General features: G+C 38.3%; 1 protein-coding gene across 2 annotated transcripts in view; it reads right to left on the reverse strand.

The window, feature by feature from the left end:
- Nucleotides 1–3,865: 3,865 nt before the first annotated feature.
- WNT5A (Wnt family member 5A) overlaps nucleotides 3,866–25,839 on the reverse strand; it is a 28,077-nt gene continuing 6,103 nt past the window's right edge. For both annotated transcript variants that reach the window (XM_077278418.1, XM_077278417.1), the window contains exons 3-5: nucleotides 24,813–25,060; nucleotides 19,367–19,659; nucleotides 3,866–4,543 (exon numbers count right to left, since the gene is read on the reverse strand). In XM_077278418.1, the coding sequence (XP_077134533.1) occupies nucleotides 4,085–4,543; nucleotides 19,367–19,659; nucleotides 24,813–25,060 (1,000 nt within the window). In that variant the 3' untranslated portion in view covers nucleotides 3,866–4,084. The remainder of the gene's footprint in view (nucleotides 4,544–19,366; nucleotides 19,660–24,812; nucleotides 25,061–25,839) is intronic.

Raw genomic sequence — 25,839 nt, forward strand, 5'->3', positions numbered from 1 at the left:
TTTGTTATGTCATTCTCAATTAAGCAGATAAAAGGCCTGGAGTTAATATGAGGTGTGGTGCTTGCATTTGGAAGGTTTTGCTGTGAAGTAAACATGCAATCAAAGGAGCTCTACATGCAGGTGAAACAAGCCATCCTTAAGCTGCGAAAACAGAAAAAACCCATCCGAGAAATTGCTACAATATTAGGAGTGGCAAAATCTACAGTTTGGTACATCCTGAGAAAGAAAGAAAGCACTGGTGAACTCATCAATGCAAAAAGACCTGGGCGCCCACAGAAGACAACAGTGGTGGATGATCACAGAATAATCTCCATGGTGAAGAGAAACCCCTTCACAACAGCCAACCAAGTGAACAACACTCTCCAGGAGGTAGGCGTATCAATATCCAAATCTACCATAAAGAGAAGACTGCATGAAAGTAAGTACAGAGGGTTCACTGCACGGTGCAAGCCGCTCATAAGCATCAAGAATAAAAAGGCTAGACTGGACTTTGCTAAAAAACATCTAAAAAAGCCAGCACAGTTCTGGAAGAACATTCTTTGGACAGATGAAACCAAGATCCACCTCTACCAGAATGATGGAAAGAGAAAAGTATGGCGAAGGCGTGGTACAGCTCATGATCCAAAGCATACCACATCATCTGTAAAACCCGGCGGAGGCAGTATGATGGCTTGGGCATGCATGGCTGCCAGTGGCACTGGGTCACTAGTGTCTATTGATGATGTGACACAGGACAGAAGCAGCAGAATGAATTCTGAGGTCTTCAGAGCCGCCATACTGTGTGCTCAGATCCAGCTAAATGCAGCCAAACTGATTGGTCGTCATTTCATACTACAGATGGACAATGACCCAAAACATAAAGCCAAAGCAACCCAGGAGTTTATTAAAGCAAAGAAGTGGAATATTCTTGAATGGCCAAGTCAGTCACCTGATGTCAACCCAAATGAGCAGCATTTCACTTGTTAAAGACTAAACTTCAGACAGAAAGGCCCACAAACAAACAGCAACTGAAAACCACCGCAGTGAAGGCCTGGCCGAGCATCAAAAAGGAGGAAGCACGGCGTCTGGTGATGTCCATGAGTTCAAGACTTCAGGCAGTCATTGCAACAAAGGGTTTTCAACCAAGTACTAAAAATGAACATTTTATTTAAATTTAATCTGTCCAATTACTTTTGGTCCCTTTAAAAAACAGGGTGGCACATGTTAAGGAGCTGAAACTCCTAAACCCTTCATCCAATTTTAATGTGGATACCCTCAAATGAAAGCTGAAAGTCTGAACTTCAACTGCATCTGAATTGTTTTGTTTAAAATTCATTGTGGTAATGTCTATAACCAAAATTAGAATAATGCTGTCTGTCAAAATATATATGGACCTAACTGAGATTATAAATATATATATATATATATATATATATATATATATATATATATATATATATATATATATATATATATATATATATATATATACACACAAAACTGGAGAGAAATGTTCTATTTAACAAAGACATCACTGGGCTAATGTTTTGGATGAAGACTATAATTATGGTCAAAGTAATATCCATTTGTTAGTACTTTCCGGGCACATTCCCAAAAGGTAAGGTGTTGTAGTTGCAAATTTAATCGCAAACACAGAAGACAAAAGGAATAAAATGCAAAGCATAAAATAATTTCTTTATCACAGATTTGTGGCCACAATAAACTTAGACATTTACAGTGTAAATAAACTATTTAAATGTAGAAGTTATTAAAAAAATTTTACAAGGAAATATTCCTAAAAAAAGGGATTTTAAAATTACTCAACCTATAATTTTTTATTCTAAAAGTTCTTTATAGCCAAAAGTTTTCGATTACACCAGCAGCTATAATCCTCTTTTAGTGATGTGTGTTCCCCCAACTGCAGCCAAAACTTCATATACAAACATTTTAATTATGTACATCTGAAATAATAATGGTTCCTTGACCTTTCTTCCTAAACTTGGTGAAGCCAGAATGTTAGATTTGCTTCAGTTGCAGAAAGACTTATGTAGCATTTTTTTCCTACAGAAATAAAAAAAAAAAAAAAAAAAAAAAATAGATTTGAATTTCTGTGTTAAATGCTTAAAATCAAGCCACTTTAAAATAAAAAGTATTTTTTATTTTGTGTCTTTCATGGTATCAATTGCCATGTTCTTTTTGTTGATTTTTTTTTTTTGAACCAGAGAAATATACAAATCAATATAGGGCTGCAAAATATGTACATTATATGTACAATATACAGGCAGAAAAAAAAGAATTTACATTTCTCAAGGATAAGTAAATATTTTACATTAAATAATTCTGAATGAATAGCCTGGACGGGTAAAAAAATAAGAATACTTAAAAAAGTTTTTGCAGTCAAAATATATATAAAAATATGATTTTTTTTTTCATAATAAATCCAAACCATGATTTCATTAGTGCCTAGTGAAATTTAATGGTGTTGTAGTTTTCTACAGATACTATGGTAAGCATGGGTAATAAATTAAAACATTTTCAACTGTAGTAAAAAAAAAAAAAAAAAAATGGTGTAAATGGAGACAAATAAAATTTTTTACAATACAACATGGAAAATGTGAAATACTCATGAATCAGAAAAGTCATAACTGTTGACTAGAGGAATAAAAAAATATTGCTGCTGCTTTTGTAAAAAGTTTCTTTGAAAGTTTTTAAAACTTATTTTAAAGGATATTTAAAGAGCTTTTAAATTAATAAAATTCATATTGGTAAGTAATGCCCTGCCAAAAGGAATTTGGGAGAAAAAAAAATGGTTTCAAGTGCACTATACTTTGTGAAACCCACCCCTATTATTCGCTTTCCCCTATACCCTATTCCCATGAAGCATTTATCAAACATGTCCTTTTAACTATATGAAACCCCTATGAAACCGGACACCAAAAGTGTTAAGATTCTGCAAAATGTATCCATACAACATGTCAAAAAGGGGATTTTTTTACCCCTTTAAAATAAAAATCCCCAAACTATCGATTTGAAATAAAAAGGAAACGTTGCCTAGGTAAATGTGTAAATAAATACATACATTTAATTACTGGCAGTATTTAGGGTTATATATACATATAGTCACAAAAGCTTTGAAATAGAAAACAGCAGACCACAATTTCCCATAAATGTAACCATATTGCATGTAAAAAGTTTAGTGTATAGGATTAATAGTATGTAAAAAGTATGACTTATCAAAAACTGCATACAATGACTTTCCTCACTGAAGAATTTTAAAATGGCTAAACACAGCGTGAGATATAAAAATGTATTTCTTTTTATATCAGGGTCAATGTGATGGGGAAATTAAAAAAAAAAAAAAAAAAACAGATCCAAAAAGTTAAATTACAAAACAAACAAAAAAATTCAAATTTTTCACAATTTTTTCTCTTTTAACCATTCTAGGCTTAGAACTATGAAAGTAAAAATGAACAGGATGAATACGTCAATATGAATTAAAATGATGCCCGAATTAAATCGGTAATGTGTATGATGAATATCTGAAACATATAAAAGAATTTATGCAGAATACAAAGTGCAATCCCAACATCTCCAGAGGTATCACACAACAAGTAGTAGTTCCCAATATAAAAAATAAAAATGTCAGAAAACAAAAATAATATCTCTGCATCTGAACTGCCGAACTGTGAAACTTTTTGGAGTGAATTCTCCATAAACCATTAAAACACAGCTTTTTTTTCCTATTTCATATATAAAAAAAACAAAAAAAAAACAAAACAAAAAAAACAACTTGTCCTCATCCGTCTGCTTCCCTCTCATCCATATAAACCTACTATACATGTTCTAAATCCAGAGCGCTTCAGTCTTAGTTTATCTAATTATATACTTTTTTTTTTTAGAGAAAAAAAGAGAGTCTTTAATTTTTGTCAATAAATATTTTTCAGTTCAAAATTTTTTTTTTTTCTATTACTTGTTCTTTTCCAAGGAGAGGCTGTGTGATATGAAGAAAAATTAGATCCAGTTGCTTTCTGTTTGCAACTCCTAAGTGACCTCTATAAATTAAAGCAGATATTCGATATTGTCCATAGTCATTTCCTTTTGCCTCTTACTTGCATACAAACTGGTCGACAATCTCGGTACATTTCTTGCATTTTACGTAACAGCACCAATGAAACTTGCAGTGACATCTCTCAGTCTGTACTGTTTTGAACTGGTCGTACCCTCTACCGCAGCACATGAGCTCGCAGCCGTCCATGCCCTCTGACGTTTTATTGCACAGCCTTCCTTGGGTTCCCAAAGACCCTGTGCTTTCATTGCGTACACAATAATCCGGGCTTGGATCGATGTAAACCAGATCGCTCGTCGTTGGAACGTTGAACTTGTTGTTGACTTGCACTAGTTTGCCTCGACTGTTGAGTTTCATGGCTGCGGCACTGTCATACTTCTCCTTTAGTAGGTCTCCCACTTTCCGGAAGTCAGCTAGTTGTAGCCAACAAGTCTTAAGACTGCAAGAACCAGAGACTCCATGACATTTGCAGGCCACGTCAGCCAAAGCACTTACGGCCTGTAAATAGAGACACAAAAGGTTAGTGTGATGGCTATAGTCAACTTCAAGGACACATATAGACAAGACATTAGATGCAGACTAACTGATCTAAAAATTTAGCAGTCGAGCGATCACCTCCCCGGAATGCATACTAGTGATACCTATAGGTTTATCCAAACTATTTGTTTGATTGGGAACTATTCCAAGTTAAATTAATAATATTCTTACAAGATCCTATCCCCACCACACTGTCTGGCTGTAACCTCTTCACGCCAAAGCCTATTTTCACCTTCCTGACCAGGCCAATTTTTAGAATTCGGAACATTGTCATTTTTATTTCTTATAGTAATAACTCTGGAACGCTTCAATCAATATGAGCAATTCTGTTTTTTTCATGACATTGTACTTTATGTTCGTGGCAAATTTAGGCTGAAATTGCGTTTATTTGTAAAAATATCGGAAATTTGGAAACAATTTAAAAGATTTCGCAATTTTCTAATTTTTGATTTTTATATCCCTAGACCAGTTAATCATGCTGTGCAAAATAATTTATAGAAAATATTTCCCATATGTTTACTTGACATCAGCATAAGTTTTTTTTAAACAATTTTGTTATGAAGTTAGAAGGGGTAAACTTTTTAACAATTTAAGTTTTCGATCAAAATTTACAAAATTTTTTTTTTTTTTTAAATTTTGGAAAGGGACCACATCACATTTGAAGTGACTGAATGGCCTATATGACAGAAAATACCCAAAAGTGACACCATTTTTAAAACCGCACCCTCCCAAGTGTTTAAAAATCACACTAAAAAAGGTTTATTAACCCTTTAGGTGCTTCACAGGAATTAAAGCAATGTGGAAGGAAATAATTAACATTTTAATTTTCCCCACAAAAATGTTCATTTAGCCCCAAATATAGCATTTTTACAAGGGTAACAGGAGAAATTGCACAACAATTTTTCTCATTTTCTCCCGAGTATGCCGATGTCCCATATGTGGTGGAAAACAATTGTTTGGGTGCATGGCAGGTCTCAGAAGGGAAGCAGGGCCATTTGACCTTTGCAGCGCAAAATTGGGTTGAATAGATCGCACACGTAATGTGACATTTGCAGAGCCCCTGATGTGCTTAAAGAGTGGAAACCTCCTCAAGTGACCCCATATGTGGAGGAAAACTACGGTCTGGCACACGGAAGGGAAGGAGTGTCAATTGAATTCTGGAGCTCAATTTCTGGCTGGAACAGATTAGAGATGCCATGTCACATTTGAAGAGCTCCTGACATGCCAGAACAGCAGATACCCCCATAAGTGACCCCATTTTGGAAACCAGACGTCTTGCGGAATTCATCTAGGGGTGTAGAGAGCCTTTTTCACCTTCAAGTGATTCACAGAACTGTATAACATTGGGCTGAGTCAATGGAAAATTACCATTTGTTCCTATTAAAAAGTTACTTTTGCCTCAAGCTTTCAATTATCAAAAGGGATTTATAGGAAAAAATGGAAAACAAAATACGTTCCACAATGTCTCCTGAGTAGACCAATACCTCATATGTGGTCAAAAAACACTTTTGACGCACAGTGTAAAGCTCATAAGGGAAGGCGCGCCATAGAGTAGTGCACATTTTGCTGGAATGATTTTCGGGTGCCATGTCACATTGGCAGAACCCCTAAAGTGCCAGAATAGTAGAACCCCCATAAGTGACCTCATTTTACAAACTACACCTTACATTGAATTAATCTAGAGGTACAGTGATCATATTGACACCTCAGGTGTGTCACAGAATTTTATACCATTGGGCAGGGAAGAAAAAAATACGGTAATTACATTTTTAAAAAGACCAAAAAAAAATTGTTTTAACCCCAGATTTTACATTGTCACCTAGGGAAATGCGTAAAAATACCATCACAATTTGTCACACAATTTCTGCTGAATGTTGCTATACACTATATGAGGCTGTACAGTAATGTTTAGCCTCACGGCAAGACTTTGGAAGGATGGAGCACTATTTGATTCTTGGAGAACAAAATATCATAGAACAGTTTTCGTACTCCATATACAGAGCCCCTAATTGCCAGAAGAGAAGAATCCCCCCTCAAGTGACAACATTTTGGAAATGATACCACTTTGGGAATTTATCTACTGCTGTAGTGACGATTTTTTGACTCCATGGGTATTTGCCAGAAACAAGCAGCAGTGAACGTTGCTGTGAGTGATAATTGCAAACTGCCATTATAGTGCCTATACGTTGTAGTACCCATACATTGTGCCCAGCTCGTGCAGGATCTCATCACTACCGAAATGCAAAACATGGATGCTACTGTGCTTTAGAAACACTATGGTGCTCAGAGGCAAGGGAGGCATTTGGATTTTGGAGAGCTGGATTTCTTTTGGGGGGCAAGGATCCATCTTGCTTTTCCAGAGCGTCTGTGCTACCAGCAACATGTAAGTCCACTATATTTCCATAAATAGATGATGGACCTGAGTGGTGACTTGCTTTTTTGTGGACCGAGTAGAAGCTTATATTGTGAACATTTTACATAACATTTTGGATCACATTTATCCTGTGCTCCATGCTGAGCACTTATATTGGGGTTTCCATCTAAATCTCCAAAAGACGTGATTCAGATGAAACCCCGAGGGATCCATTCACTATAATGCGGCAGCAGAATTGCTCTGGACGCCGTCTGGCCTCTGCTTAGCAGTGTCTTTTTAAGTTCACTAAACTGTGGCCGACTGTGCTTTAATGAACGCCTAAAAAGACAGGCACCGCCAAATCACAGGCCAGTGTCCACAGTGCCTCCATCTGCCTCATTAGAGGGAAATCTTCTGTCGGGGTTCTGTCTCAATCACACAATTCAGAGATTTACACGGAAACCCCAGAATAAGCGCTCAGAGCAGAGCACAGGATAAATGTGCTCCAAGCTTTACTATGATCTTTGGGAGGCAGAATGGACAAATTAACAGCAGGTGAAGAATTGGTTTATTTACATTTTACACAGTTTATTGTGCAGTATAAGCGATTAGACTACTTTATTCTTTGGGTCAGTGCGATTACAACAATGCCAGTTTTATATATTTTTTTAGGTTTGGCAGCTGTTACACACAAAGACTTTTTTGCATCCTCATTTTGAGAGCTATAATTTGCCCTATATTTCTCCTGACAGTCATGTAAGGGCTTGTTTTTTTGTGAGAGGAGTTGACGTCTTTATTTTCGGTCAAATAACTTTTCTGATCGCTTCCAATTCTGATTTTTGGGAGGCAAAATGAACAAAAACCAACAGTTCAGGAATTTTTTTTGGAGGCGGGAGTGTGGTAAAAGTGATAAGATAACTTTATTCTCCGGGTCAATACCATTACAGAGATATCACATTTATATATTTTTTTTATATTTTGGCGCTTTTACACAACTTTTATACAAAAAAAATTGTTTTGGTATCGCTTTACTCAGAACTATAGCTTTTTATTTTTGTGTTGATGGAGCTGTATGGCGGTGTGTTTTTTGCAGGACAAGATGACGTTTTCAGCTATACCATTTTTATTTCCACTTGACTTTTTGATCGAGTTTTATTTAGCGGCATGATAAAAACAAAAGCTTCGTTTTTGCCACTTTTTTCTAAACTGTGTTCACTGAAGTGTTCAATTGATGGGACAGTTTTATAGGTCAGGTCGTTCTGGACATGGCATTGCTAAAGGTGCGCTTTGTTTATTTTTGTTTTACATAATTTCATGCATTTAGCAGATTAAAGTTTTTTGTTGTTTATTTATTTTATTCTTTATTTTGTGATTTTTTTCATATATTTTTACAATTTTTTTTTTTTACCTTGTCTTAAAATGGGACATAGACTTTCCCTGCCCTGAGTGCAGATCTAATACTCTACAATGCTTTGGCATTACAGGGCACTGGGTCAGTGTATCGCAGACAAGAAGGAGGCATGTAAACTCCTGTTCTGAGCAGGAGCTTACAGACCACTGTACCTGGGTGACCTTGTGGCTATCTTTTGGCCCGGGGTCACCATGAAGACAATCGGCACAGCGTAATCACAATTGCATTGTGCCAGTGCCAGTTGGAACTTTCTCTCTCTCCCCTCTCTCTTAATGTCGCTGTCACTAAGGGGTTAAATTTCATATGTCATGAAGGGGTTACATTTTAACTAGAGATGAGTGAATATTTTAAAAATTCAAATTTGCCAAATTTTCCCAGAAAATTCCATTTGTACAAAACAAAAGTATTTCAAAGCCTCCATTTGCTCAAAAAAATCTTTATGGCAAAATGCAGTTTTCCTGACACATTAATCTTCTTCTGTTGTGTTGTCACACACCATCTACATCTCATTTAGTGTTTTATGGCTTTAAATTTCCCCATCTCCACAGCTAAGCCATCACTATCCAGATTCTCCACAAAATGGCTGCTGCATTCTCCTCTTCAGCTTTTATACAGGCTATGACTGTCCTTTCCGATTGACTGGGCTATACCATGTAATGTATTAGCTGCAAGATATTATAGAGAAGCTGCCCGAGGTCATTTGATTCTTTCGTGGCGGATATGTAAAATGGTGGTAACCATTTTAGGCAACCAATGTCAAGCGTATAGCAAATTGTTAGCAATTTGTTGAAGTCGGTAAATTCTATATTTCTATATTTCCCATAATACAGATGTAGTACACTCACAAAAGGTCTCTTTAACATAGAGCTTCCCTAATAAAAATAATAAAAAATAGCTCTCTTCCCGTAGTGACAAAACTGTCTCTTCAGTGCCACAAATAGGTAGCATCCATGCACGTCAAGATCAGAGTCTCTGGTTTGGCTGACAACTCAAATCATGTCTCAAGGTTCTATCCTTTTGAGCAGTGTTCCCCAACTCCGGTCCTCAAGAGCCACCAACAGGTCATGTCTTCAGGATCTCCTTGATAATTCCATCACCTGGACAGGCAAGAATTCAATCACCTGTGCGATACTAAGGAAATCCTGAAAACATGACCTGTTGGTGGCTCTTGAGGGCCGGAGTTGGGGAACACTGGTTTAGAGAATTTGTTTTTCATCAAAACAGGAGTATGGTTCTGACTGGCTGCTTAATATGAGTAGACAGTAACCTTAGGAAAGGAATCGATTGATCTTACCAGAGTCTTCAAGGCAATGCTACATGAAATGTGTACGGATATGCAACTCTGGAGTGACAATTTTCTTCCATCTGAAAAGAGCTATACTACATTTAAAATGTCTTTTAAGTGGCATCGTGTACATGGACAGTCTGATGCCCGGTTGGCTCACTGCGCATGTGCAGTGCAAGCAGTGCGCATGTGCTATGAAAATGATGCTTCACCCGGCGTATGCATGTAACATCACTTAGGACTACATGAACATGGGAGGGGTGCATGGAGTATAGCACACTATTGGGCATGTCAACGGGAGAGTGGACCAAGTATCATAGGATATAAAATTAAAAAGAAGAAAAAAAACTCTAAAATCACTTTAAGAATATATTAGAAAACGGCTTAAATACCAATTAGTCCCTTTAGTTGTGGCTACGACCTTATACCACTGACCGATACTTGAAAAATTCATGGAATAAGCCAATGGCAGCTCTTTCACAAGTCTGTAGTGTGTGCTAAATACTTCTCTTATTAGTTTAGTAGTCAAGTACCAATACTCTTGGTTGAAACAAGTATACAAATAGGTAATATTTCAAAAAGGAGACAACATCAGGAGGAATTGATGCAAATATTTCCCATGCTGCCTCATCCAAATTGGTAAAGCTCATAGCTCACAACGCCGACCTTACCTCATGGGACTTTATAGATAGAAGGGGAAAATGTTATTAGTAAGATACTGTAGAGATAGGAAAGAGTTAATGTTAGGTACAGGCCCACAGATGGGAGGGCAAAAGTGTTAATAAAAGGGGGAAGCACTTCCTGTTTTAGGGAGTCAATAGTAAATGGAGAGATAAGCAAGTTCACTATTGAGGTCAAGTGCAGTGGGCTGTCAGGGCCAACATGGGCCTATCACTTGGGGAAGTGGATTGCCATATAACCCATTGATGCGGGTCCGTCGGTCAGGCCCGGGACCTCAACATTGACATCGGGGACATCTCGCACATCATGCCTGCAGGGAAAGATGCACACGGACAAGGCAGAAGGTAATGGAATTCGGGTGCACTCATATTGGTGGAGAGGAATCCTAGAGTTAGTGGAGAGAACAGGAAAAGGGATGCTCCATGCAGAAAGAGTGCTAGGGCTGAAGTTATGCCTGGTACCTGAGGGAGAGACCATAACCTGTTCTTCCCCATCTCACGTGGTCCACTGTAATAACCATGAACTGTTCAAATACACTTGGTGTCCCCTGGATTGTGTGCGGCGGTTCTTGAAGATGGAAGTCTGGAGGCAGTGGAGGCCTATGGCCTACAAGTGATTGTGATGCACCCCACACCTAACAGCACACCGAGACTGGGACACGATTCTCCTGTTGGGTGTAAGAGCGTGCAGAAGCAGCAGCTCCTCCATGACTACCCCAATCGGTAGTACCTTACAGCTACATTCACACATCCATGCGAGCATTACCATACAAGACAACTGACTTTTAGGGGCTTTTTCGTACAGGTGTCATCCAGTTTTTTGTCACTGAAGGAGATGAGACTGATTCCCTCCCCCCATCGATTCTTAGCAATGGATCAATTAAAAATGCATTAAACGCCTAAGCACAAAGTCTGTCTTCCATGTTTCATCCGATTTCTATGGATCCCCAAAGACTTTAATGGCCCAGTCTGATTTGCAATCCGGATGGGAATAGGACATGCTCCGAGGCTAATGCATCTGAGACACTGATCGCTTTTTAAAAATGTGATCAATTAAACTCTGTGTCCACATGCCGTCTGAGAAAAAAATATGACAGTGCATGGACATGTCACACGAATATGTGAACACAGCCTTATGGTAAGGCCAAACAGAGGCCAAGACGGAGCTGAAAATGACAACAGCAAATTAGCTGCTGCTGTTTGATTTTGGAAGGGAGCAGATTATTAACCCACAGAACTGCGCGGCCAATTGTAATTGTTGCAGGGTCTTACATGTAAAATCAGCTGTTCCCCTACAAAATCAAGTGTTTGCCATCGGAATTTTCAGCTCAGTCTTGGCCGCACTTTTCCTTAGTGCCTCTTCACAACGCAATTTCTCTCGTACAGGTGCCATTTGTGTTTTTCACGGAAAGCACTCATATCTATCAACTCTGACCACTGATAGGGCTCAGACTGAGTGGGGATATCATTCATGTGCGGTCCAGTTTTCACCGATTGATTGAAACTGGAGAAACCACCATCAGTTTTGTTTTTTGTTTTTCTGAGAAAAACTGATGAAACTAAACTAAACTTTCATGGTAAAAACTGAACAAACGCTGATAAAACTCAGACCATTTTTTCGTATGAGAAAAATTACTGACATGTAAAGGAAACCCTAAATTTTATTGCTGGCAGTTAAGCTTTAGAAGGTTATTATTTGCAAGAATGCAAATGCCCTCAAAGTTTGTCCTAAACTGGACTTCTAAAAAAAGAAAAAAAAAAAACACAAGACAGAAGCAAAATGAAAAAAAAAATACCATGCTCTAAGTAAATAAGTAAAAACAATAGTGCATATAAACAACATTGAGTACTTCGTAAGCACAGTTTTTGACTTAAAAAAATAAAGCATAAAAGCCATCCCACCAACATCAAGGCGTACCCAAGTTGGGGATGGTCCTAACCTCAAATATTGAAACCTTACCCTGATTCATAGTGATGTCCTGTGTGTATAAGGGCTGAGCAGGACCGGGTCGCAAACATGGACGCACAGCTAGAGGGCAGCTTTTTAATTCTAAAGTTAAGTTCAAAAGAAAGGTAGGCCTCCTTGGTTCCTGTTTCCACTAGTTCACCTGCCTTTACCACAATCCAGCTCAGTACTACTGCAGTCCTGTTCGTGAGAGTTCTATTCTCAACCCACGGTTCCATGTCTTCTTTCCCTTCGATGGAACTAGATTGCAAATATGGCCAGTACTTCATTTCTATGCTACTTACGTCCAGGACACTTCGTCTTAAAATTTCTGTCCCATCCCGTCCTGTTACCTCTGCAAGTTGTAGACTTGGGGCCTTCCTCTCCCAGGTCCAGTCTCCAATTGACCACTCTGTACTTCTGTCAGTTTTCCTATTCTCTTTAATCTGGATCACACTAATCACTGCTTCTGTCTTCTCTCACTTTAGGAAACCTATGTTATGCGGCACAACCTGCTGTTCAGACCCTAGGTCTGCTTTTCATGCACGTGGGCCCCATCTGACTTCCTCACAGAAAACCGTCTCTGTCCCTTCAAAATAGCCCCTCCCATTCTGGGCTTGTCCCAAACATTAACTCTCACTCTCCCTATCGTCAGACAGCACACAACATTATCACCAATAATGCATATTTTAATTCAGATTAGACATCATAACACCAGTGTCTTCAAGGTGGAACACAGGCAATATGTCCACCTCTTTACAAATCTATGTTTAGTGCTTCCTTAATGAAAACTATATGTTTTTGTAGTATAATCATTCTCTTTAGAAGGAAGGACAAACATTGCATTTATCTCTTTATCTTGACTTAGTACTCAAAAAGATACCAGCTTCACAAATGGATGCCCCAATTGAAAGCAAGCATTTTTTCAATGCAACATAATGCTTCATTGAAAATATACAAAATTGACAGCATGCCTTTAAAGCAATGCGCTCTCTATGTGCCATTTAATTCAAACAAGGGACATGGGGCCTCTGTGCTCGTAATCATGGGAATCCCATTGGTGGACAAGTCGTACGTGTTAATTTTGGGACAACTCCTTAACTCTTGGCTTTTTTTTGGAGTCTTAAAAAATTTGAAACAATTGCCACTACAGAATCACATGCAACTTTACAAAAAAGACTATCGTATAAATTTCCCAAATTCTATTCCAAATTTGCTTTAATGCTAAACGTAGATATGGATTTTAGCGGTCTAAAACTTAAATTCAAGGATAAATCCACCTTAAAAAGGGACATGGACAACCCCTTCCTGAACGCCCAAAAGTTTGTAATCGCATTCCGTAAAAACAGCGTTCCAGCAGTGCTAGCTCTTTGTATCCCATCACCTGTTCGATATTATGTTACTTGGGCGCTGCAGCCAATTAGCGACAGTTGACCGGCTATGGCCTGGACCATTTCAGGTTCAGGTCATGTGAGCGCTGGGACACTCAGCAGAGACATTGCTGGACCTTTGCCAGTGCAAGAGGAGAGTATAAGTTTTTTCTTATTTTACTTGGAAGACTCGGACATTTAAGAAGGGGTTGTCCAAATACTGGACAACCCATCTAAACAGCGTAGATATTACTAAGTAGGCTTTCGTTGTATGACTAAAGGTTTACAGCTCTGCTGTTTTCTCCAACTAAGAAGATACTTAAGTGCTTCTACAAAGATGAAATTTTAAACTTTATGGTAGCCACTGTTTATAATCAACTAGACGATTAGCCTTGCGTTAAAAGAATGGGAATAACCTATAATTTAGATCTTCATAAAAAGTTAGAATAATTAAGTCTAGACTTTGGTCGCCCAACAAATAGGTTATAAAAAAGAACATACAAATAAAAGGCCCAACAATGTCGCAATCCACCGTTCACTAGCACTCCCTATCCGAATGTCGAGTCATGAAATTAATTCAAGTAAAACTCCACCCGAAAACAAAGCTTTAAATGGAGTTAGTAGCCATCTCAAACCTTAAATCTTAGCTCAGAAGGGATCACCAGCTATAGATGGCTTTTCATCTGTTGGATCATTTGTACGAGAGGTCCAAGTTTAACCATTAACATGCTACACTAAACTAGCAGATTAGGGAGATACAATGAACTAGTGCAAAATTGTAAATGATCGGCAATATTCATATGATCAGGCCATGCATTTGTACTTTCAGAAGACGAACTCTAGGGCCACAATTTGGAAGCAGCAATCCTAAAAGTCAATATCGACCCTTCAATGAGCCTTGGAATATATGTCAGATTCAGGTTTGCCTTTTATCTCAAGTCATATTGCAAGGCTCGTTGAAGGGTCGATATTGACTTGTAGGATCGTTGCTTCCAGTAGGTGGCACAAGAGTCCAAGCCCTCTTCCTCTCTGATGAGAATTTGCATATTTAAAATTTCCCAGAAGAGCATGCCTGGCTTTTAAGTCTCCTTACTCTCAGGCTTGATGGGTTACTCTCCACAATGGGAAACGTTACCACTTAGACCATAGTTTCAGAAGACAAAGACGTAGTCTAAACATGAAAGATTATCACAACTGTTGAAATGTCAAGTAAGGTTCTGCAAATTGAGTTTTATCGCTACAAACCATGCAGTCAAATGCAGAGACAATGCTATAGGGGGTGCAGAGGTCTGGGCTCTGGCTCCTGACTAGAGTTGATCAAATTTTCCAAAATTCTTTATGATCAGCGCCAAATATTGCAAAAACAACGTCATTGAAGTCAATGGGAGTAGAAATGAACTAAAATGTTCGGAGCCGATCAAACATAAATTCGGCATGAATAGGGTACCAATATGCCAAATTCAGATTCGGCGACCAATTCTGAACATATTCGCTCAACTCTACTCCTGACAAGGAGATATCAGAACCAAATGGCACGTGGTAGATGGGATGACCCCGTTACAGATTTTGGGTTAATTTCCCGGATTATTTATTGATCGCTAGGGATTTGAGTAGTGGGACTCCCAGAAATTTCAAGAATGGGGCAGTACAGATCCCAGTACTGAACAAAGTAGAAGTTTTGTCAAGAAAGTCAAGTTCAGCGCCCTGCTATGTCCGTAAGTCCTATAGACAATGAATGGCACACAGGCTGAACTTTTGCACAACCTCTGCTCCATTCAAAATGAGGCTCTGCAGATCCCTATTCTAGAAATCATTGAGGCAGGGGTCTTAAGAGGTTGGTTTCCCAGCAATCAGAAAGTTATCCAGACATAGGGGATAACTTGTGATTTAGGGAAAATTATGTTTCAGAGCAAAAGTCAATCCAATAATGAGGAAAGACTGCTTCAGGGTGGTGTGGTATGATTACGGGGATACAAAGCACTGGATCAGTGACTGAGGGTCTTTCCACATTTAGAGTAATTAGAATTAAAGCCTGTACAATGAAGCAAAATCATAGAAAATTTTATAAAATAACTAGGAGATAAAAGGACTATGAAATGCCTAAAAGAAGCCAGATTCTGAGTATTAGAGGAGCACAAAACTGGTTGTTTTGAGCAACACTCCCTTGTTTTGTCAACACTAATATTAATAAGTGTGGTGCGAAGTGCGTGGGATACAGCACGGTAGAAGGGAGAAAAAAACAAACCATTTAAATCAAAACAAGTTAAGCAATCAATATATTATTGGTGGAGGTCCTACACCCAGGTCCTTCAATGAGAAACGGAAAGACTTTAAGGACTGGTGGAAGGAGGATCACAAGGATGAGACCTTCACCATCATGTCTTTTGCTATAAAAACCTATAAAAGTGTTTTTTCCTGTGTGTCATGTCAACATCACAGATCATGCCAAGCTGGAGAAAGCAGGGAGCCCAAAATGCGTCAGTACTTTAACCAAAATGTCCATTTTTCAAGCAGATGATGCTTCAAGAAACTTTTCTTTTCTGGTGTTTAGTAAACCCCGAGATGTGTAAAAGGGTTTTCTTTTCACTGCTAACAGCATTCCTGAGAATTTTTCCAGCACTTTGGGGCATCTTTGAACTGGCAACTTCCAGACTTTTTTTTTTTTAAACTGTATTCAACTTTTTAGTTTTGGGAGCCTTCAAGTATTTTTCCCAGAAAATTATCGCAATTAAAACGTGTATTTCCTTTGTGTGTACAAACAGGGAAATTGGACATCATTTCACACAAAACCTCAAAAACGAGCCACCTTATCAAAATTGTGGATAAACAACTTGGTTTCAAGTATATAATGCTCGTTCAAACTCACCTATGGCAAGTAACAGGTGTGTTCAATATGAAAATCACACCTGAAACCAGATAAAAAGAGGTGAGGTTGACTCAATCTTTGCGTCGTGTGTGCCACACTATGAACTGAGAGCAGAAAGAGAAGAGAACTGTCTGAGGTTTGGAGACCCAAAATTGTTGAAAAATATCAACAATCTCAAAGTTACAAGTCCATCTCCAGAGATCTTGATGTTCCTTTGTCCACTGTGCAAAACATAATCAAGAAACTTACAACCCATGGCACTGTTGTTAATCTCCCTTGACATGGGCGGCAGAAAAATTTTTTAAAAGGTTGCAGAATACTCTGGATGGTGGATAAGCAGCCTCAATCAAGTCCCAAAGAAAAAAAAAAAGTGTCAGCGCGAACTATCCATCTACATTTGAATGAAATTAAATGAAATGCTATGGCAGGAGACCCAGGGGCACCCCACTGCTGACACAGACATAAAAAAGCTAGACTGCAGCTTGCCAAAATGTATGCAAGTAAGCCAAAATCCTTCTGGGAAGCATTTTGTGGACAGATGAGACCAATATATTTTGTTTTTTGGCAAATCACATCAATCTACTGTTTATTGAAAACAGAATGAAGCCAACAAAATAAGATAATACCTACAGTAAAATATGGTGGAAGTTCAATGATTTTGGGGTGGTTTTTCGGCCTCTGGTACTGGGTGCCTTAACTGTGTGCAAGGTATCTTGAAATCTGAAGATTACCAAAGGATTTTGGGTTGCAAATGTAGTGCCCAGTGACAGAAAGCCGAGTTTGCTTCCTAGATCATGGGTCTTCCAAGCAGGACAAGCAGAAATTTACAATTTTCCCAATCTGTATCTAATAGGAGAGACCTGGAATAGTCCAAAATTCCAGTTGAGAGGTGCAAGAAGCTTGTTGATGGTTATAGGAAGCCATTGATTTCAGTTATTTATTTCAAAAGGTGTGCAACCAAAAATTAAGTTCACGGTGCCAACAATGTTGTCTGGCCCATTTTTTGAGGTCTTTGTGAAATTATGTCCAATTTGTCTTTTTTTTCCTCCGTTTTATTGTGTTGTTCCAATACACACAAAGGAAATAAACATATGTATACCCAAACATGCGTAATTGCATTTTCTTGAACAATTTCCAGGATGCCAACACTTTCGACCATGACTGTATGTGCCTTGATTCTAGCCCGTATAGCACACAGTGCATTAACTAAAAAATAGATACACTCAGTAGAGAGACATATTGAATCTGCAAAGGTTTTCGGGATGCAAAAAAGGTGGTCTTTATTTTTGCCGGCAAGTGAAGATATTAAGATTTTAAAAAATTGGTTATTTAGCAATTACGCTTTGCGTAAATAGATTATTTTTGACATACTAGATTCAAAAGTTCAACTAGACACCAGAACAATAAACAATGTCGCTGGCTCGGACTGGCTCACAGGGGAGCAGGAGAATCTTCCGGTAGGCCGCTGTGAAGGAGCGCCGATGAGCAGTGCTAGTACACTTGATTCACAATTTGCAGAAAAGAGTGTCATCTAAATCATTCATTAAACAAGATAGCGAAATTAACATTACACAGAAGAGTAAATTTGGGTCAAATTTGGGTCAAGTTATTTTTGCATGTAGCTGGACAATGGGCCTTTGCAAACCCAACCAGACACTGAAAGGGCATAGCGGCAAAATACTAGGTTGTCCTAAGAGAGGCAATATCAATTGCCATCAGAGCGCACCCAACCCACTTGGCCAAAAGACTAGATTTACATACAAGGAAGAAGAGTCCATCTCTCGGGAACAGAAAGGTGCAGGAACAAAGCAAAAACAACACCGGACTCCGGAGAACAGTGGCCTTTCCACAAGGTAGGGAAAAAAAGACCAAAACACATTTATGGCAAGTGACTGATTATTTTAATACCTACGGCCTGTGAAGGGAGACCAGCATGATGTTTATGGATCACATGGACCACATCTGAGGACCAAGTCTAAGGTTACACCCAGCACTGCCCAGCGGCTAAGGTTAGGAGGACGGCAGACTCCGCACAACAACTGTTCTTACGTATGTAATGCTTTATTTTAATTACTAGTTTAACCCTTAGAGCACATGGTCACCTATAATACAGGCCATTTAACATTCTACCAGTTAAAGAGGTTTGCAGGGAAAACACAATGAACGCCTATCCGTTCAGAGGAAAGAAGTGGCTGCAGCATCTCAGTGAGTGAATAGGGCCAAGTTATGGTACAGTCAGATATACAAGTCTCAAGGTTGACACAGATCGCACGGCCAAAAAACACTGTCACTACCACATCGCAACGTATTTAAGGTAATTTGGGCTGTACTAGGACCAGTAGGGCACAACAACCAGAAAAATCACAAATGGCCCAGACTTGATTATCATGGTGCCCTAGGGGGTCGCAGTGTGACCCAATTCACTTACATTTCGGTGACCGTGATATTTGGCCACACAACCTGTATCATGGCCTAACCTGGAGTCTAACCCCAATCTAAATATTAAGAGGAGGTAAGCTCATTGGACTCCCCAGATAGTGGCTGTTCAAACGTCCACCAAGGACATGGCAAAGGGCCATTCTAAGCCTAGATCATCAATGGTAAAGAGGGTTGAATGATATGCAGAAAATCATGGGATAGCCCAACAATATTAACAACCCAAAGAATATGACAAAATCTATATAAAAGAACAAACATTTGAGACCTCCCACAATAATTTTGGCGGGATACAAGCCTGACAAATCACAAGTTGCTGAAAAATGAACTGGGAAGAGGGGGGTGGCTTGAGGAATAGGTGGTTGGGTACAACCATATATTATAGTTTTGCCAATACTAATGTAAGTCACGTTGATTGAAATAATTAAAACATCTTACCCTTCTCCCAGCTTCATTGTTGTACAAGTTCATCATGATCCTGGCGTTATCATAGGATCCCTTCTGATAGATTTTCTCTCGTTCCCTTGCATCCACAAACTCCTTAGAAAATCTGTAGCCATAGTCTAGGTTATCCCCGCAGCCACCCCATAGCCAATCCCGGGGTAGATCCTTCGGACGAGCTGCTCTGCTGCATCCACATGTTGAGAGCTCCCCCTCTCTGCACGCTCTGCTGATAGCATTCACGACTCCCGCAGCACTGATTGCATAGGTGAATGCTGTTTCTCTGCTCCCTACACAATAAGAATACAAGAAAAACAGAAAATGAGTGTGACTAGTCCTAAAATACCATAGTCTAGCACAGGAGCGGACACAGACAGAAGAGGCCTCTGCGCAGGAGCCGTTTAAGGCCTCCCGCGCAAGAGCGGTTTCAGGCCTCCTGCGCAAGAGCAGAATATGGGCCCTTTGCAGTTCAATAATTCATCATAATGCACACTTCCACCGGCTTTGGGGGTGGTAGTGGCCCCCATACCTCTTGGCCCCTGTGTGTCTGTACAGGTTGCAACAATACTATGTCCACCTCTGGTCTAGTACACAATTAAACACCTAGAAATAATCATTAAAGTCAATAAACCTGAACTCCAGTACTACATACTACAGTCTTTGTACAAGCATGGCACAATTTTGGTGTTTTTTTTCTTGGTGGAAAACATTTTTTCTAATCCTAGACGACCAATGTAAGAGAAGACATTGACATTTCTCTACCATTAAATTGTTTCAGCGCTCATAATCAGGGTCGGCACCAGTAATAGATAGGACATGGTAGACGGAGGACTCAGACTTTGTGCCAAATAGCCAACCATACCTTAAGGACTGTTTACAAAGGCCGATATCGGGGAACGAACATTCGCCGGAACTCTCGTTTCTGATCATCGGCCCATCTAATCAGATCTCCAAGTGAGCAAAATGCTTGTTCATGGTGTGTAAAGATCTTTTTAAGCAGGTGATGTTCTGCCGATAATATTCTGTGCACAGAACAATTGTATTTACGATAGTTCTGTATACAGAGTCTGAACAGATCATTGTCCACTGATTAAACTATTGGTACCGGCAGGTCAATGGTTGCAATTATGCCATGTAAGCCTGGCCACAAGAGAACACCGTGCAAAGTGGAGGTCAATCGCAAATTGAGTGTATACACTGATTATATAATATTTTTTGTATTATTATATATATATATATATATATATATATATATATATATATATATATATATATATATATATATATATATATATATATATATATATATATATATATATATAATTTTCTTCAATGGACATTTCCCCAAAGATTAAAAATTTGCATAATATGAGTTATATTAAAAAAAAGGTGTAAAGTAAGAAAACAGGAGATAAAGAATAAGGCTTAAAAGAGATAAAAAATAAGGTATATACACGTAATATATAAAATGATGCATATATAATAAGTCATTAAAAAAAAATGGTATAGAACAAAGTATATAAAAGTCAAAATACTTTGAAACTTTTAAATGCTTAAATAAAAAAAAGTTTCATGATAAAAAATTGTAAGCAGCCCGATGTTCGTAAACATTAGGGCATTCTCGGATTACGCCCCTGATAGGCACCTTTTGTAACTGCAGGTTGGAATACTTTAGCCAATTTATCTGTTAATCAAAAGTGGAGAAGGTTCACATGGTGGAAGTGATTTTGGGCCTTTTCAAAACTTTATTCCCACACTAGTTCCCATTAAATGAAAACAAGATGATTTGAGAAGTTACATGTGCAGAGGGTTACAATAACTGCACTTAACAGACTTTCCAAAATAAATGTCAAGCAGAAATAAAAACACAAGATCCTTAAATCTGATATCTTTATTTTTTTTTTTTCTGTTCCTTCCTATCAAACTTTGTGCCATCTCATTCTTACATTGAATTAAAATCATCGCAGTGTTTATCTCTAAATGGCCTCTAAAAGCATTGAAATGGAGAATTTAACCCGAAAGCCCGCAGAAGGTTTGTATTAAATTAAGAAACAAGTTCTGTTCACTTTGTGTAATGTGAGTGTTCTGTCTATATGAATGCCATATTGTCCACAGTCCTATAGAAATGCCATAGGCCATCTGAAATCCAAGGAGAAAGTCATGATTCGGCAATGAATATAAACCGCTTTAACTAATCTGACCCCATAGAATTTATTGGAGTGCGAGGCGACCACAGTGTAATTCGTCTTAGAACTTAAAAGATTAATAAATATTTTGAATTCGAGGAAGTTTAAAACTTTTTAGAACTCCGACCATCAGAAAATAAAAAAGAAACTATATTAAAATAAGCCTATTAAACATTATTCTTAGTTTTGCGTGTTGGTTGTTGGTACATCTTTATGGTTTTTGTTTCAACTTTTTTTTTTTTTTTTTGCTATGGATTCAAGTAGATTGGAAAACAAATTTCATTAAATAATCACTGTTTTGACTGTCCATTGTAAGATACAATTTTTTTTTATAGCTATTCATATATTTAAAAAAAAACAAAAAACATTTTATTCTTTAGCTAATATTTAATTCATATTATATTTAGAGACAATATTTTATTCCCATTTCATTACTATTTTTTTTTTTTTTTAGGGCCAATATTTTATTCCTATTTTTTTTTTTTTTTTTTTTTTTTTAGAGTCAATATTTTATTCCTATTTTTTTTTTTTTTTTGAGAGCCAACATTTTACTTATATATTTTTTTTTTAGAGACAATATTCCTATTTTTTTAGAGCCAATATTTTATTCATTTTTGCATTTTTTTTTAGAGCTAACATTTTATTATTTTCAGAGCCAATTTTTCATTCATTTTTTGATTCTTTTTAGAGCTAATAATTTTTTCCTTTTTTTTTTTTTTTTTTTTTTAACCACATTTAATTGAAGTCAAAAATGAAATAAAATGCAAAATGTCTTCTCATTGTTCACTCTATTACAAGCAGCTTTTTTTTTTTAGTATTTTCTTTTCTATCAAATGGTGTCCATTTAACACAGGGAAGCAATTACCAAAGCATTAGATGGCTTTTATATATGGGAAACAGATGCAATTGATGAAAAAAAAGGGTTCATGATGTAACAAAAATTTTTTTTTTTTTCATCTAAAAAAACAAGAAAAAAAAGGGGAAAAAAATGCTTGAAAGAAATATAGCATAAAATGTGCATAGATTGTTAGAAGTCCACAGCTAGGACCGAACCAAACAATACAAAATATTATTTATCTGCACTTTCAATAGGAAAATATACAGTGTGAATTCTTTGATAATTGTAGGAGACATGTGCAGACATATTGATGTATGGAATTACCAAAAGCGACTATAAAAGCAGATTAATTCTGTAACACATCATCTTTAAAGCTGAGCAATTGTACATTTCAGCTAATTTCCCAGAAATAAAAATCATCCAAGTGGCGCCCCTCCCCCCAAACTTTATGAAACTGAAATAAAGTCTGAGAGTCCAGTTTCGAGCGCTGGATGAATGGTCTCTTCTCTATCCCCAGCCTGGGACGCCGCCTCCAAATACCTATTAAGCCCTCTTAGCGCAGCAGTTAGTTTAAGTGGCTAATTGCCCTTATAAATTACTTCTTGTTTAAGAAATAGGTTTATGCCGAGATATTAGAGAGATTGGAAATCTAGTAGAAATCGTCTGGATCCTTCAATCCCCCGGGATTGAGATTGTCACGACCTGCAGGGAGGCTCCTCTAAAGAGCGGAGACGTGCGAAAGTGACGCGAAAAACCGCAAGATGGGACAGAAAAAGGGCGAAGACGACCGGAGAGGTGGGATCATCGTGTAACAACACGGCTCGGAGTCTCTCTGTAGAAATGGTAGGTGTGAAAAGAGGATAATACAATAATTCCTTATAATAAGGTCATTAAAGTGGGGCAGGAACCGGGGATTCATGACGGATTTTACGGCATTACATCGTTTCATCATCATTAATCTATAGGTGTCGAGCGAGTAACACCATGTTCCCGAGCGTTGCGATTTTTTTTCTGCGCGGAAAATCTGCAAGCAAAAGAGATACGAGGAAAACTCATGCCCAATGTATATGTTTAAAGATGCAGCAGAACAGTGATTTATTTACCCCTATGGAAAGAAAAAAATTGAGATTGCATTTTTGGGCTCAGTGGGTAGCACGCCGGCTCAGTGGGTAGCACGCCGGCTCAGTGGGTAGCACGCCGGCTCAGTGGGTAGCACGCAGGCTCAGTGGGTAGCACGCAGGCTCAGTGGGTAGCACGCAGGCTCAGTGGGTAGCACGCAGGCTCAGTGGGTAGCACTGTTTTGCAGCTCTGGGGTCCTGGGTTCAAATCCCACCAAGGACAACAACTGAAAGGAGTTTGTATGAGTTTTCCCTGGATTCCTCACACCCTACAAAGACACGCTGACAGGGAAGGTAGATTATGAGCCCCAATGGGGACAGTGATGGTGACGTGTGTGAAGCGCCGTGGAATATGATGGCGCTATATAAGCAAAAGCATAATAAATAGTAAATTAAGTCTAGAATCACAGCATCTCAGCATTGGAAAAAAAAAAAATGCTGAACCAAGAAAGTATCGAAGAAAAGGAAAACGCATATAAAAGTAACAAATAGCGCCTGAAATATAGGAGATTACTAGAGGGGATTTGGGCGCAGACACCTGTATGGGAACATGGCCTAAGGAATCTAAAGTAATCACAATAAGGGAACCACAATGAAACATCAATCTGGAAGCTATACTAGACAAATGTAGCTATGCTGGGAGTTGTAGTCCCAAATCAGTCAGAACGCCATACCAAACATGATACATAGTAGATGTAGAGACAAGAGACATCTGCTTTAAAAAGGTCCTCGTCTAGAACAAAACAGTCAGATAGATAGATAGATAAATAGATAGATGGATAGATAATAGACAGATAGATAATAGATAGAGAGATAATAGATAATAGATGGAGAGATGCATAGATAGATAAATAGACAGATAATAGATAGAGAGATAGACATAAAGATAGATATATAATAGACAGATAGATAATAGATAAATAGATAGATAATAGATGGAGAGATGCATAGATAGATAGATAGATAGATAGATAGATAGATAGATAGATAGATATATAATAGACAGATAGATAATAGATAAATAGATAGATAGATAGATAGATAGATAGATAGATAGATAGATAGACAGATAGACAGATAGATAGACAGATAGATAGATAGACAGATAATAGATAAATAGATAGATAATAGATGAAGAGATGCATAGATAGATAGATAGATAGATAGATAGATAGATAGATAGATAGATAAATAGATGACAGACAGATAGATATCACCACAATTGTTCCCCCTAAATCATTGGGCTATAACCCCCTGCCACCACCCGCCTCCTCCAGCCTGGCCCTCGGTTGTGTTCTCACCTATCTGCATGACTCTGCCGAACACGGAGGTGTTGTCCACGGTGCTGCAGTTCCACCTCCGGTGGCGGAACTGGTGCTGGCACTCCTTGATGCCGGTCTTCGCGCCCTCCCCGATGTACTGCATGTGGTCCTGGTAGAGCTGGCACAGCTTCTTCTGGCCCTGGGAGAGCCCCGACAGCTGGCTGCACAGCGGCTGCGCCCCGATGATGTACACCTCCGGGAGCTGCACGGGGTTCATGGCCAGGGACCTGCACAGACAGCACACAGCCTCGTCACTACACATCATCGGATTGTGTGAACGATCCGCCTCCGATAGGGTTATCTGCGAGGCTTTTTCACCCTTTGGTGTCCATGTAATAACGATCCGATCGCATAGACCAAGTACAATAGATAGATGACATCTTCATGGTGCAATTTAACGAACCAAAAATGCAAATATCTAAGCACCCAGCCCAGAGCAAGCACTAGAAAAGCACAAGGGCGACTGGATCGTTCATACAATCTCTGAAATACACAGCAAACAGTGAACTAGAATTCTGCAAAAAAAAAAAAAAAAAAAACAGGCTAAATCGATCACTTGTGCTGATAAAATAGGGATCTGATCGTTTGTACTATGTAGAGCAGATTGTCACTGGATACTAACAAAGCGAGAATAAAAAAAAATGCTAAAGACAACTTTGTCTACTACAAAACACATGGTCGATTTGATCGTTCATACAATCCACTGCAAACACACAGGATACTGTGCGATTAAATTAAATAAAATAGGCCAAATCAAAAGATAAAAATGATTAAAATCGATGTGCAGAGCGTCACCGCCGACAATTGCTACTACAATGACGATCTGATCGCATGTGCGATCTACAGCAGATAAAGTGGCATAAACTGTGCAATGCTAAAAGAAAAAAAAAAAAAAAAGGTCTAACAAAATAAAATGGTCATCGAAAGTTTAATAGTGATTGAAGAGCACCACAACACAGCCAGACAAGAAACGATCGCTCAGACGATCTATAGCAATAGTATCGGG

This window comes from Ranitomeya variabilis, chromosome 8 (genome assembly GCF_051348905.1).
Source record: "Ranitomeya variabilis isolate aRanVar5 chromosome 8, aRanVar5.hap1, whole genome shotgun sequence".
Taxonomy (NCBI): Eukaryota; Metazoa; Chordata; class Amphibia; order Anura; family Dendrobatidae; genus Ranitomeya; species Ranitomeya variabilis.